We start from the raw sequence: 16,218 nt of genomic DNA, 5'->3' as shown, positions 1-16,218 counted from the left end.
ATCAATCAGCCAGCAGAGCTCCCTATCCAGCTCCCTTCCCTGGATGAACAGCCAAACGTTGGTCATATAGCCGCCCAGCCCAGCCGGTTGTCAGAGCTGAGATTCGATTTGATGTGTTTGAAATCCCAGCTCTGGTGTGCTAGCGTATTTTACCGCTGCGATTATTATTATCCGCCCCCTACAATATTATTCTACCACTATTCAAAAAGTCTGGACATCATGCTTGTGCTTTATTTATTTATTCATTTATTTTATACAAATGTCAGATGTCCACATGTGTGATTTTAGCATTATAATTGGGATTATTATTATTATTTATTTTTTATTATTTATTTATTTATTCCAATTTTTACCCAATTGCGTTATGCTTCCACTCTACTGGTGCTGACCCCCGCCCCGATTGAGGAGAGCGAACTGACACACGCCCCCCTCCGACATGTGTGCAGTAGCCGACTGCATCTTTTCACCTGCACGAGGCGAGTTCATTTTCTGATCAGCCTTGTGCACAGAGAGCCACACCCTGATCGACATTATTCCTCTACTCTGTGCAGACACCATCAATCAGCCAGCAGAGCTCCCTATCCAGCTCCCTTCCCTGGGTGAACAACAGCCAAACGTTGTTCATATAGCCGCCCAGCCCAGGCAGATGGCAGAGCTGAGATTCGATACGATGTTTTCGAAATCCTAGCTCTGGTGTGCTAGTGTATTTGGATAATGCAGCAGTAAATTAATTGAATACCTTTGCAACTCGACTCAAGTTTACTTAAAACTTCGAATGAAAAACACGAAACATTTACAGTCATTCTGTTTTTATGAGGTTTTTATTTTCCATTTGGAAGTTTGTTTAAAAAATACACTGCATTATAGATGAACATTTACAGAAAAGTCAGTTGATAATTGTGGTAAAAAAAGAAAAATATGGGATTGGAGTGAGAACTGGAAGAATAGGCATTGGCATCACATAAAAAACAACATGAATGGATATAATATCACATCTGGATTTTAGTGGCAAATGAGTCCATTCAAGCCTGATAGGGTTGATATTGAACGCAGTATTTTGCTCGTACCTTTAGAGTGCAAATGTTTATTAGGAAGTGTTCTATTAAAATAAAAGAATGCAGGCTCATATACACTGATCAGCCATAACATTAAAACCACCTCCTTGTTTGTACACACACTGTCCATTTTATCAGCTCCACTTACCATTTAGGAGCACTTTGTAGTTCTACAATTACAGGACCCCCACAGAGCAGGTATCATTTAGGTGGCGGATCATTCTCAGCACTGCAGTGACACTGACATGATGATGGTGGTGTGTTAGTGTGTGTTGTGCTGGTATGAGTGGATCAGACACAGCAGCGCTCTATTAGACACTCCAACCTAGTTGGTCCACCTTCTAGATGTAAAGTCAGAGACGATCGCTCATATATTGCTGCTGTTTGAGTTGGTCATCTTCTAGACCACCATCAGTGGTCACAGGACGCTGCCCACGGGGCGCTGTTGGCTGGATATTTTTGGTTGGTGGAGTATTCTCATTCCAGCAGTGACACTGAGGTGTTTTATCCACTCATACCAGCACAACACACACTAACACACCACCACCATGTCAGTGTCACTGCAGTGCTCTGAATGATCCACCCAAGTAATACGTGCTCTGTAGTGGTCCTTTGGGGGTCCTGACCATTGAAGAACAGCATGAAAGGGGGCTAACAAAGCATGCAGAGGAACAGATGGACTACAGTCAGTAATTGTAGCTAGATAAAATGGACAGTGAGTGTAGAAACAAGGAGGTGGTTTTAATGTTATGGCTGATCAGTGTATATTTTAAGAAAATAGTCGGCGGATAGATGAAAGCGAAGATGTAAAAGTTATAATGGTCATTGCTCTGATTAATAATGTCAGATGTGTCAATCATAGTTTTTTTGCTTTTCAGCTTTTTTTAGCTTATAAAAGAGCACATTTCTTCAGATAATTTCATTAAACATACTGAAAACTGAAAAAAGAATGTTAGGAACTGAATAACGTTTGTACAAATTGCATCGTATATGTGGAATGATATATAATAAAACAGAAGTTGTCTGTATTTCATTTGAAACGTGCAATCACAGTTTTAACGCTAGCTCACGATAACTAACTTTGCTCGTGTGTTCCATCTTTTTTGGCTTTGGTCGGCATGAGAGCCTTCGAATAGATGTGGTATATCCTGGCTAGGCTTTGTAGCAGTAGGCACCGTAGAGCTTGTGCTTCTTCTCGGGGAACCCGACGAAGCGGACGGCCGACTCCGTCAGGCTACACTTCATCCTCGGCTTGGAGATGGGGTACCTGACGCTACCGTCGGCCAGCCAGCCGGCGTCGCAGCGGTCGTAGCCTTTCAGCTTCCAGGCTGCGAACATTTGGCCCACCTTCGCTAGCACGGCTCCTTCGTTCTGGCAGGCCTGCTCAGCCTCGGGGAGGGTCAGCTTCTCGTTCACAAAGGTGATATTCCCTGAGGATGAAAGGAGAGAGATGTATATATATTTTACATTTTATTTATGCATTTTCTCCCTTTTAGCGCATCCATTTGCCCGATTGCGTCATGCTTCCTTTTCACCAATGCCGATCCCTGCTCTGATTGAGGAGAACGAAGCTAACCCACGCCCCCTCCGACACGTGGGCAGCATACCGTATGAATCTTGTCACCTACACTTTGACGAATGCAGTGCAGTGCAGTTTAGCTCTGTGTACGGAGAGACACTCCCTGAGAGCACTCTTTTCTCATCTCTGTGCAGGCACCGTAATTGCACCAGTCATGAGAGAGCTTAGTGCTGCCTATACCTGAACAACAGGCCAATCGTTGTTCATGTGGCTGCTCCAGCTCGCAGTTACGTTCAAGTACATCTAAAAATTTTTTTGTGTGGTTCAACTCACTGAACTCGCCAAACCATGTTTTTGTAGACACTGCTTTGTGCTGGAATGGCCTTAAAGTTGGAACGGGTGTGCCTAAAACCCCTGAGTCTAATAAATATATAGACTTTTGCCAAGAAAGTGTATTTGTCTAGCCAAACTTTATTTTTTAAATTATTTTCTATTTTATTTATGCATTTTTTCCCATCTTCTCCCAATTTAGCGTAGTCAATCTGTCTTCTGCTTATCTGCTGCTGAGGGATCCCTGATTGCAGTGCTCCTGACGCCTCATCAGACCTGCACGCAGCCCTCAGCGGGACCTTTTTTTTCACCCATGCATTCTGCACAGGCGCCTATCTATCTGCTAATCAGGGTCCTTACACAGCGTTTAAAGACCCCACCCACATAGTCCGGTCATCCCGCCCTAGCAGAAACGTGTCTGCTGCAGGCACGGCCAATTATGGTCGCCAGATGGCACCCAGCCGACCGGGGGCAATGCAGAGTTTCGAACTGAGGAGTTCAGAATCTCGGCGCTTGTGTGATAGCGGAATATCCCGCTGCGCCACCTAGCCAAACATTATATGTAGTAATTTAAATAACCATTTCCTTTCATTTAAAATGTTATTGCTGACTCTGTGGGTAGCACTGTCACCTCACAGCAACAAGGTCCTGAGTTTGATTTCCAGGTAGAACATTCCGGGTTCTTTCTGTGTGGAGTTTGCATGTTCTCTCTCTGTCTGTGTGGGATCTTCCGGTTTCCTAATTTTGTAAGAAATACAATCATTAATAAAAGAGATCAGCCAATGGCTCCTTAGTCTACCATTCAACCCAGCTGTGAAGCAGAAGACGTCGAAGCGGCTGTTGGACTTGTCGCGCCGTCCGTAGTTCCTGAGCCCGGCTTGAGTGTTAGATCCTCCGCACGGCTCTCTGGGTTTGGTGATGGGGTACTGCACGGTCCCATCGCTCAGCCATCCGGCGTTGCACCAATCAAGCCCTCCTTTCCAGGCCTGGTAGAGCTGCTCGAACGAGGCGACCACAGCTTCCTGCTCCGAGCACGCCGCCTCGGCGTCGTGAAAGTTCAAGTTGTAACGGCCCAGGCGTGGCGAGTACGGGAAGACGACACCTGTAACAGAAAGCAATGCTTCCTCTAAGGAAACGTTCACGTGGAATATAGGCGGGAATATTTTAATGCTAAATATTTTTATACTTGCTTTATGATTCAGACAATGAATCGATATTCCTTTGTACTGCAGTGTTCAAATATTTAGCAGGAAATGACATCAATACTTTAAAAGCATGTCAGTTAGTCTGTGCTAGATGTTTAGCCCTTGGGCAAGGCGATCAGAGCTTTGATTTAACTGCCAAAAGATTACTGGCAAGGCTTGGACCCTGTTTTGTTTCCTTCTCTGTTCCAATGCTAACTACGTCCATTTGTGGCAGTTGGTTTCTATTATGGCTGGAGATCCTGTTTTCTTGATCGTTCTTGTTATCCTGAGTGCGGGTAGCCTCGTCTGAAGGCTGAAATTATTTAGCATTTATAATGTTTTGATTTTTTTACTATAAATATAACTATAAGTAACCTGAGATTAATTTATAGTTTAAAAAAATAACATTATTATTTTATCTGTATACTTTGTCCAAATAATTACAAAAAGCCTTTGATGAAATCATTCAAATCTACACTATACTGCCAAAAGTATTCGCTCGTCTGCCTTCACACGCATATGAACTTGAGTGACGTCCCATTCTTTATCCATAGGGTTTAATATGATGTCGGCCCACCCTTTGCAGCTATAACAGCTTCAACTCTTCTGGAAAAGCTTTTCACAAGACTTAGGAGTGTGTTTATGGGAATTTTTGACCATCCTTCCAGAAGCGCATTTGTGAGGTCAGGCACTGATGTTGGACGAGAAGGCCTGGCTCACAGTCTCCACTCTAATTCATCCCAAAGGTGTTCTATTGGGTTGAGGTCAGACAGTTCTTCCACACCTGACTTGCTCATCCATGTCTTTATGGACCTTGCTTTGTGCACTGGTGCGCAGTCATGCTGGAACAGGAAGGGGCCATCCCCAAACTGTTCCCACAAAGTCGGGAGCATGAAATTGTCCAAAATCTCTTGGTATGCTGAAGCATTAAGAGTTCCTTTCACTGATTCGTCTCTAGAGTCCAGTGGCGGCGTGCTTTACACCACTGCATCCGACGCTTTGCATTGCGCTTGGTGATGTGAGGCTTGGATGCAGCTGCTCAGCCATGGAAACTCATTCCATGAAGCTCTCTACACACTGCAGTCAGCATGTCTAGGTGCTTGTTTTATACACCTGTGGAACACCTGAATTCAATGATTTGGATGGGTGAGTGAATACTTTTGGCAATATAGTGTATTTATACAGTTGCACAATAAAAGTGTATAAATAATGTAGTTTATTAAAAAAATCAAGAATTTAGAACCTGAGTGGCCCAATTAATGTTTTTAAGAGACTATTTATATCACATTTTCAACAAAACACATATTTTAGACTGTTTTGTGATTCGTGTTAAATTACCAATCATCCGAAGCTCCAACTCCACAATCAAGTCGTCCATGCCGTTTATGATCTCACACTTGTAGATGCCAAAGTCGTCCAGGTCCACGTTATATATAACCAAGGTGGCGTCATTTTCATGAATATTTTTCAGGTGAGCACGATTCTCGTACTTTCCGTATTTAATGTTGTGGGACCCCATAGAAAGCAAGATGTCAATGTCGTCGTCACCCTCAATCTTGGTCCATTTAATTCGGTTTCCATTAAAAGAGAAGCTGGAGGAAGGTTTCAGTTGACAAGGCATGGTGACGTTGTCGCCTGGACTGGCAAAGATCTGCATGCGACCCTCTGAAAGGAGAAAAATCGAAATGAACAGATTAGCTTTGAAATAAAACTCATAAATATACTTTATAGACTATAAATAGCATATAGAATCAATTTTATATTTTATTTATGCAGTTTCTCCCAATTTAGCATAGTCAATATGTCTTCCGCAGCTGGGGGATCCCTAATTGCAGTCGTGGTGGGTATATTGCTGCTCACGCCTCCTCTGACCCCTTAGCGGAACCCTTTTTTTTCCACCCGTGCATTCTTCACAGGCACCTCTATATCTGCTAATCAGGGTCCTTACACAGCGTTTGAAGACCCCGCCCACATAGCCCGGTCATCCCACCCTAGCAGAAACTTGTCTGCTGCAGGCACTGCCAATTATGCCGGTGGCAACACCAAGTTTTGAACTGAGGAGTTCAGAATCTCGGCACTGGAACAGTTTTATATTTTAACAGTAAAATATAACTGTACCTCAAATATGATATATTAAATGTTTATTTACCAGGGTAACATACTTTCCTGTACATTTATTGACCATTTTATGAGCTATATTTATCAAAATAGATGTGCTCAGGGGTATACAATGACTGACTAGTTTTTTTTCCCCCTGTGTTCACTGAGCCCTGCTTTTTCTACCCCATTTCTTAATGGATTCCAAGAGCCCCACTTACAAGATTTTATTTTGGTGGTGGGTCATTCCCAATGCAGTAAGACTAACATGGTAGTGTGTTTTTTTTTTTGGTATGAATGTATTAGGGTTTTTTAAAACTGGAATACTGACTGAAGTTGTACAAATGGAGATAATAGACAGGATCGTAGGATTTTGTTGGATTTTTATTTAGTTAGTTTAAGCACTAATCTCTTCCCAGCATTTACTGTAAAATGTAAAAACATTCCACTACTGCCCCAATCCACTCATACCAGTACAACACAGTACCATTACCAAGTTAGTAGCATTACAATAGTGAGAATGGTCCACTACCTAAATAATATTTTGTCAATACAGGTCTTTCTTTAAATGTATGGAGACGTGATGATTGGATGTGTAGTTGTTGATTGTATATCCACAAAATGCAATAATCTGTTCAGTAAATGTGTTATTATTCTGTATGTATTAATTAATCATTTACTATTTTATCTTGAATAGAGTTGCTGTGGTAAAGAGCTTGTTCTGGAATGTCTGGGCACATGAACACACCCTGGAATTATCTGGAAAAAGCATTCATCCATCAAAAGACTTACTCTGGGGCTTCAGATACCCTCACCGTCCACGTGAGTTCTGTTTGCTTTGAGAAACAGGATTTTATAGTTTTGACTGTTCTGGTGGTGAAAATGCAATTGTAAAAATATATACTGTATATTTAATATAGTAATTTTATTATATCATAGAGATAATAGTTTTTTAAATTATGATCTGCCACTTGTAGAGCTTATATGTAGCCTACATTGCACATCTATTAAGATTTACTTCACATTAAACTTCCATAATAGTTTATTATATTCATATCACATATCTCAGTTCTATTTATACACCTACATGGTATTGTACAGTAATGACTTACTAACCTTAAATACGTTTGTTGTACTTTAATGTACCTTAAGATACTTTCCCTTTGGGATTAATGAAGCTACTTTCTATCTGTCTGTCTGTCTGTCTGTCTGTCTGTCTGTCTGTCTGTCTGTCTGTCTGTCTGTCTGTCTGTCTTTCTATCCATCCATCCATCCATCCATCCATCCATCTATCTTACCCCAAACAATCTACCATCTCTATCCTTGCCATCTATCTTGATGCCATCTTTTCCACCCACCCCCCCAGCCACCTATCCTACCCAGCCACCTACCCAGCCATCTATCCTACCCCAAACAATCTACCATCTCTATCCTTGCCATCTATCTTGATGCCATCTTTTCCACCCACCCCCCCAGCCACCTATCCTACCCAGCCACCTACCCAGCCATCTATCCTACCCCAAACAATCTACCATCTCTATCCTAGCTATATCTATCCTTGCCATCTATCTTGATGCCATCTTTCCCACACCCACCCACCCAGCCATCTATCCTACCCAGCCATCTATCCTACCCAGCCATCTATCCTACCCAGCCATCTATCCTAGCCATCTATCCTAGCCATCTATCCTTGCCATCTATCCTACCCATCCACCCAGCCATCTGTCCTACCCCAAACAATCTATCACACCCAGCCACCCACCCACCAATCTATTCTAATTCCATCTATCCTACCCGCCCAGCCATCTCTATCCTAGCCATCTATCCTAATGCCATCTATCCTACCCACCCAGCCATCTCTATCCTAGCCATCTATCCTAATGCCTTCTATCCCACCCACTCAGCCATCTATCCTAGCCATCTATCCTACCCACCCACCATCTATCCTAAAACCCACACAGCAATCTATTCTAAGCACCCACCCAGCCATCTATCCTAGCCATCTATTTTAAGCACCCACCCAGCCATCTATCCTAAGCACCCACCCAGCCATCTATCCTAGCCATCTGTCCTACCCAACCCAACCAGCCATCTATCCTAACCATCTATCTACCCATGTACCCATCCACCCGAACCCACCCAACTACACCTTTACCCATCCACAAACATCACCCACCCATCCATCTACCCATCCACTTCCCCAACCACCCATCCACCTATCCACCATCTCACTATTTATCTGTCTGTCTGTCTCTCTGTCTGTCTATCTATTTATCTGTGCACAGATTCTGTGGTTTCTAGCATTATCTAAAGCGTATGAAGTGAATCTAGCAATAAAGTGTTTCATAAGCTGTCTGCTTCACAAAAAGACAAAATCTCCCATAATAAATAAATTGCTCACACAACCAAATCTTTCCCACATGTGCTGCAGCACATCACAGGATCAATACTAGATTTATTCCTTAACTTCAAGGACCATTTCATTTCCACAGACTGATCCTTTCTTTATCCTAAAACGTTTCAATAAGGCATTCACTAAAGGTTTTTTTTCCTCTGTCAGACATCCTGCACACATCAAGCCTTTGGCAAATAATAAGAAATTACACTTGTGCCACTAGTAAAACAATGAGGCAATGCCTGTACTTAGTCCAACGCTGCTGCATAATAAGCTCAGTGGACAGTAAGCAGAAACCAGAGCGTTAAACCACAAGGTTAATGATCATAAACGCCATCAAATGGCTAGCCAAGTGCTCTTGGCAGAGGTGGCCGGTGACCATATGTGCCAGTCTCTGAAATTCATGAGCCAGATATTCTGATTTGAGCCACACATACACTTGGGTTTGGCATACAGAGCCTGCAGTTGTCAAGCATAATGGAAATGTTGAGAGGTATTTAAACATTCTAGATGTATTTAAAGCCCTCGCCTGTGGTCGGGCACTTAATCACTTCTGAATCAGGGGTAACCAGGAGCTGATTCCATCAAAAGTCACCAAGGAGAAAAATATTGTTAGAGAAATGAATAAATAAAATAATGGTACTATAATAAATATTAGCATTATAATGTTGTGTAAAGTGTTAGTGTCGTACATCTTTAGGGTCCTAGGGATGTGGGTTTGATTCTCAAATGTGGTTACTAGCTATATTTTCCAATTTTCCTCCCACCTCTCACAGCCGTGCCAGTAGCTAAACTGGTGTTCACACAGCCAAGTCTGTATTTACAATATACAGTGGGGGACACACGACTCCCACGAAACCCTTTGCTGATTAAATGGACAGTGAGTGTAGAAACAAGGAGGTGGTTTTAATGTTATGGCTGATTGGTGTATACTGTCACAGTACGATCCCTTCTTATTCGCCCATACTGGTGGATGAGGCCAGTCCCGTGCATGGAGAGTCACACACTGATCTCCACGTTCCTCCACTTGTCTACAGGCACAGCGTCAAAGACACCACCCCCTTTTTTAGCCCAGCAGACTTTAGTGGCTAATTATTGTCTACTGTAGGCACTGCCAGGGGACGCCGACCTGACCGGTAGCAGAGCTAAGATTCAAACTCTGGGGAGTTTATAATCCCAGCGCTGGTGTGCTAGCGGAATATCCCGCCGCGCCACCTGGGCACCCTTCCCTACTGAATTTAATTATGTGCATTTCTTAATTCCTTAATAATTATAAAATATACCGAGGCAGCCAAGACGTCCCGTCGTTTCACAGACAAAGCCAGTCAAAAACAGTGTTACACAACCAGAAGATTAAAACCAGCTGTTCTGAGTGGGGGGAAAAAAGGAAGTGCTATAAATTCACGGTAACATAATAGTTCAGCGTGGCAGTGCTGTATGCATCTGTCTGCAGCATCTGTAGTGGCAGACCCCCAGACTCCGGCAAATTCAGCAAACTTTTAGAAATCCCTACATTTCTAAATCGCACGATTCTTCTGGGTCTGTACTGTCTCGTTTGTAGCCATGCAGCTGTGAATGCACATCTGGGTCTTTTTGAATGACACTTCCTGTCAGATCTGCCTTGTCCCGTCTCATGCAGTGCAACCCTAAGCAGGGCGAAGTGAATAGACGAATGGACGAATGGATGAATGGACTTGTTTAAGTTTAATCCCAGAATTCTGTGCACTTTTTTGCTGATCAAGCAGCACACAGAATAAGCATGTTTATTGACACAGCTGGGTCTGGCATAATTAATCTCTGAGAGCGGTTGACGATTTAGTGCACGGCCCCAAATTCTGAATAAACAGGAGACTTTTGTATATACACCGATCAGCCATAACATTAAAACCACCTCCTTGTTTCTACACTGTTCATTTTATCAGCTCCACTTACCATATAGGAGCACTTTGTAGTTCTACAATTACTGACTGTAGTCCATCTGTTTCTCTACATACTTTTTAGCCTGTTTTTACCCTGTTCTTCAATGGTCAGGACTCTCTTAGGACCATCACAGAGCAGATATTATTTGGGTGGTGGATCATTCTCAGCAATGCAGTGACACTGACATGGTGGTGGTGTGTTAGTGTGTGTTGGCTGGTACGAGTGGATCAGACACAGCAGCGCTGCTGGAGTTTTTAAACACCTCAGTGTCACTGCTGGACTGAGAATAGTCCACCAACAAAAACATCCAGCCAACAGCGCCCCATAGGCAGCGTCCTGTGACCACTGATGAAGGTCTAGAAGATGACCAACTCAAACAGCAGCAATAGAGGAGCGATCGTCTCTGACTTTACATCTACAAGGTGGACCAACTAGGTAGGAGTGTCTAATAGAGTGGACAGTGAGTGGACACGGTATTTAAAAGCTCCAGCAGCGCTGCTGTGTCTGAGCCACTCATACCAGCACAACACACTAAACCACCACCTAAATAATACCAGCTCTGTGGTGGTCCTGTGGGGGTCCTGACCATTGAAAAACAGCATAAAAAAGGGCTAACAATGCATGCAGAGAAACATATGGACTACAGTTAGTAATTGTAGAACTACAAAGTGCTTCTATATGGTCAGTGGAGCTGATAAAATGGACAGTGAGTGTAGAAACAAAGAGGTGCTTTTAATGTTATGGCTGATCAGTGTATATGGCAATGCAACCAAGTGTTGTTTTATGTAATTTTTATACATAACTGTATGAAGTAAAGTTGGCAAAGGTACTTAACAATGCTATAATGCTACACAAGCAGATATTGTTTTTGCTTTTAGTCGTAAAATAACTACTACTATTACTTTCTGTGAAGTGCTTTTTTTTCCCCTAAGCACACATCGCATGTCAAAAAAGTCGGGGGGGGGGGGTGGGGGTCAAGGTCTAAATACATCCGCACTCCATCCCCCATCCCTTTAACACAAAGCTCTCTCACACTAGAGTTTATCTGTGTGGGGTATTTCACATGACGTGTGTATTACGACTGCTAAGTAATGCCACATCTATACTTAACCTATGACCTTAAGCTCAGTATTTAAAATAAATGCTTTTGGTTTAATTTTGGAAGGTTTTACCCACTCCCTTTAAAAAAACACATGTGCATGAATACATGAATACATGAATTAAAGTCCATTTTATTTATGTATTTATTAAGAACACTTTGGTCCTAGGAGAAGCTACATTTATGTCACTCCCTACCTTGCATAATGGGAATGCAAATCCTATTTGAATATTTTTAATCCGTAGCCACCCATCTCTAAAAATAGATATGAGAAAAAAAAATCCACAGGCAAACCGTGCATAGAAATGAGGACGTAAAGTATTCTGTTTTACTATATTCTGCTAGCTATTTTTTTTCATAAGGATGAATGGGAAACCTGTTAATGCGTTTCATGGTCCCGTGGACTTGCATATATTTCAGGCTAATGTAAAATAATGGGGTTGTTTTTGACACACACACTGAAAATAACACAAATATAATATAAAATCACTAAAATAATTCTCACAATTTCTCAGAACCTCGAGCTGTAACACAAGTTTAAAAGTGAAACAGTGAGAAACATCCAGATAAACACAGATACACATGCACACCTTGATGACGTTTCACCGTACCGCTCAAGCCGAGCGCTAAACAAAGCGACTGTTCATTCTTAATTTGAAGTTAAGTAAATACATTTTTAAAAAACCAACTGAACACGTTGATTTTAAGGGAAACGTTGAGTTTAAGGGTACAAATTTCTCGACTGTTTATTCTTGTTATCTCTAACTGTCCCATTCATCTATGATCCTGCTGATCTGTGGCAGGCTACTGGCTGTATTAAGGTCTACCTTCCTTTTAAATCCAGCCTGTCTAGAGCTTTCTGTTAGAGCGGTACATCACATAATGACCCCTTCCTTTTCAAACCCACACACACACACACACACACACACACACACACACACACACACAACTATTTGAGCTCATTCAATCTGGTTGCTTACCACACCATTAACTCTGGGTTAAGCATTTGGACAAGTTTAGTAAAAGGGCGTACAGGCTAGAGATTAACATCTTTTTTTATAAAGGATCCTGGTGAATCTGGCAACGCTTGGCAAAGCCCTGGATCTAAAAGTCTTAAACTTCATGCAGTATTAAAACTAGCCTGTTAAAATACGCCCCTTGCTGCTTCAAAACACAGACTTCTAATATTATAGTACATATTTTCTGTGATTTTAATATAAGAAATAAAATGTTATGTAATATTTACACCAGGATAATCATAATTCTAAAAATAGTTCTGTATTAGATGTAGATTTTGTCATTCCATTCATTCCCACACAGTCCTGCCAGAGAATGACTAATCTCAGATGTCCCTTTAATTCACACTAGGATCTGTGGAGTGTTATAAAGCTAATTAGTGTCAAAAGCAATATTTCACCCTTCAGCACTCACACACAGTCTCACTCATTCATAAGCCCAGAGTTGCCATACCTGCTGTATATGCGATGTTGGCAAGGCTCAGGTAGAGCAATGCCAGGCAAGTGATGGAAATCATCTTCCTTTTTTCCTTAGTCTGCTTCAGCAGCACTGGATTAATGCTCAGAAGGAGGTGATGGTGGGCTTTCCTCTCTGATGTGAAGAGGTGCAGGGAGCAGACAGTGAGGGTGCCACTGAACAGTTTTGCTTTGGGGTCCAAGAGCCTTTTATTGAAGTGTAGGCTGGATAAGACCACTCCCCTTTCCCCTTAGAAAAAGTCAAGACACCATCAGAGAAAACTTTGGATCATAGAGTTCCCATTGCACCGAGTTATACAATACCCACTGCTTCTGCCTTTCTGTTTGTTGTTGTCCATTTGTAGCCATTTTCATATAGTAGAAATACTTCTAGCGTGCATGCGGTTTCCAGCAGCTTTTTTCGACTATTCATTAGAATTCACCATCTACTGTTCATAATATTGTAAATATACTGTATATTTGATTGCATGGAGATTTAGGTCATTTAAAGAGATCTCAGTCCATGTAGGGCATAGCGAGAAACCTCTGTCAAGCTTTCAGACAGAATTGCATAAGAAATTGTCATGCTACTGAGATAAATATAGCCACATGGACTTAGGAGTACTTCAATCATTGTAAAATCATTGTCACTTAACACAATCCACTGCTGCTTCTATGCTAATTCTAATTCTCTATACACTATACACCGATCAGCCTTAAAATTAAAACCACCTCCTTGTTTCTATACTCACTGACCATTTTATCAGCTCCACTTACCATATAGAAGCACTTTGTAGTTCTACAATTACTGACTGTAGTCCATCTGTTTCTCTACATACATTTTTAGCTGGCTTTCACCCTGTTCTACAATGGTCAGGACCCCCACACGACCACCACAGAGCAGGTATTATTTAGGTGGTGGATCATTCTCAGCACTGCAGTGACACTGACATGGTGGTGGTGTGTTAGTGTGTGTTGTGCTGGTATGAGTGGATCAGACACAGCAGCGCTGCTGGAGTTTTTAAATACCGTGCCCACTCACTGCCCACTTTATTAGACACTCCTACCTAGTTGGTTCACCTTGTAGACGTAAAGTCAGAGACGATCACTCATCTATTGCTGCTGTTTGAGTTGGTCATCTTCTAGACCTTCATCAGTGGTCACAGGACGCTGCCCACGGGGCGCTGTAGGCTGGATGTTTTGTTTGGTGGACTATTCTCAGTCCAGCAGTGACAGTGAAGTGTTTAAAAACTCCAGCAGTGCTGCTGTGTCTAATCCACTCATTCCATCAATCCACCACCATGTCATTGTCACCTTCTCTGTAGTGGTCCTGTGGGGTGTCCTGACCATTATAGAAAAGCATGAAAGGAGGCTAACAAAGCATGCAGAGAAACAGATGGACTACAGGCAGTAATTGTAGAACTACAAAGTGCTTCTATATGGTAAGTGGAGCTTATAAAATGGTCAGTGAGTGTAGATACAAGGAGGGGGTTTTAATGTTATGGCTGATTGGTGTATATCCATCAATCCAGCTGCTGTTTCTTACACTTGATGCACTCAACTCTACACAACTCTAGTAACTAGAAAGTGTCCAAATACTTAACACTATCATAGTGTATTTAACAGCGGTCGTACAATTTTTGCAACTGTTTTTGTTACTGAATGAATGGAACACATGCTGTTATTGTTTGTTTTTAAACTGATGCAGGTAAAATTTTTAATTTAATTTGCGTCATGATTTTCTAATTGCTTGTTAAAGGTCACAGATTACATACCGGTGACATCTCTGTGGCCATATTACGTTATACGGGCTTGTTTGACTAATCTCCTTTATAATAGAAATAGATGGTGGTGTTTCTTGCCATGGTCAGAAGAAAACTTGGCATTATGCTGAGAGGAAATGTGAATAGCCAGATGTAATCCAAACACCACCATAAACGGGTCTCCCATGAATTGGGAACCATTGGATCATGGGTGACATTGTCCAAGTCAAACAAGCAGAAACCATTTAGATGATTTACTTGTACTTGAGTATGTTTTTGTTACTTCACCTATTTCTGTACAATAGCTTGTATTATTGTATAAATTGTATAATTTAATTTCTACATTACAATGAGTGCGATAATATTATGCATCGATGCCCACCAAAACCAACTGTGTACGTCTTCAGATTTATACTCCACGAGCCTGTCTGCTTAATTCCAACCTTAAGCACTTTTTTCCATTAGCCTAGTGTACACACTGGATGGAATAAGTAAAGCTCATGGAGTAGAGTGCCCACTTGACCCATCAGAATCCTAATATAGGACAAGTTTATTGCCCCTGTTAAGATAGTGAGGGCATGTGGAGGCGCTAGTGTCGGGAAGTGTGTGGTCTCCGGGGGCTGTTTTTTCAGCCGTTTGGACAGTGATAGGCAGGAACACAGGGAAGACAAAGCTTTACTCCACAGATGGTCACTTAGCATAGTTATCCAGCTGTAGTTATGTACAACCCCATATCAGAAAAAGCTTGGACAGTACATTTACTTTGACTTTTATTTGATTGCAGACAGTTTAAACCCAAGATATGTCATGTTTTATCTGCTCAACTTCATTTCATTTGTTATTATATTTTCATTCCTGCATTTCAGGCCTGCAACACATTCCAAAAAAAGTCGGGACAGGGGCAATTTAGGGCTAGTAATGAGGTGAAAAAACTGAATAATGATGTGATTCCAAACAGGTGATTGTAATCATGGTTTGGTACAAAAGCAGCATCCAGGAAAGGCTGAGTCTTTGATGAGCAAAGATGATCAGAGGATCTCCAGTTTTTCCACCAAAGTGTGAGCAAATGATTGAAATGTTTAAATACAATGAACCTCAAAAAAAGATTGGAAGGGATTTGCATATCCCTCCCTCTACAGTGCATAATATCATTAAACGATTCAAGGAATTTCAGTGTGTAAAGGCCAAGGGTGCAAGCTTAAGCTAAACGACCATCATCTTGAATCTTTCAGATGGCATTGCATCAAGAATCGACACTCAACAATAGCTGATATAAGCACAAGGGTGAGGGATTACTTTAGCAAACCTTTGTCAAGCACTACAATACAGAGTTACATGCACAAATGCCACTTAAAATTGTACTGTGCAAAAAAAATAATTAAAA

The 16,218-nt window shown here is 41.8% G+C and overlaps 1 protein-coding gene across 1 annotated transcript; it reads right to left on the bottom strand.

Annotated features, from left to right (window-relative positions):
* Nucleotides 1-802: 802 nt before the first annotated feature.
* On the bottom strand, nucleotides 803-13,239 carry LOC134335282 (hyaluronan and proteoglycan link protein 1-like). The gene is made up of 4 exons (XM_063017795.1): nucleotides 13,070-13,239; nucleotides 5,427-5,753; nucleotides 3,704-4,006; nucleotides 803-2,485 (listed from the first exon to the last, which is right to left on the bottom strand). The coding sequence occupies exons 1-4, from the start codon at nucleotides 13,131-13,133 to the stop codon at nucleotides 2,208-2,210; spliced, it is 972 nt and encodes a 323-aa protein (XP_062873865.1). The 5' UTR covers nucleotides 13,134-13,239; the 3' UTR covers nucleotides 803-2,207.
* Nucleotides 13,240-16,218: the final 2,979 nt, after the last annotated feature.

Source organism: Trichomycterus rosablanca, chromosome 21 (assembly GCF_030014385.1).
Source record: "Trichomycterus rosablanca isolate fTriRos1 chromosome 21, fTriRos1.hap1, whole genome shotgun sequence".
NCBI lineage: Eukaryota > Metazoa > Chordata > Actinopteri > Siluriformes > Trichomycteridae > Trichomycterus > Trichomycterus rosablanca.
This window is presented reverse-complemented; position numbering and strand designations above follow the sequence as displayed.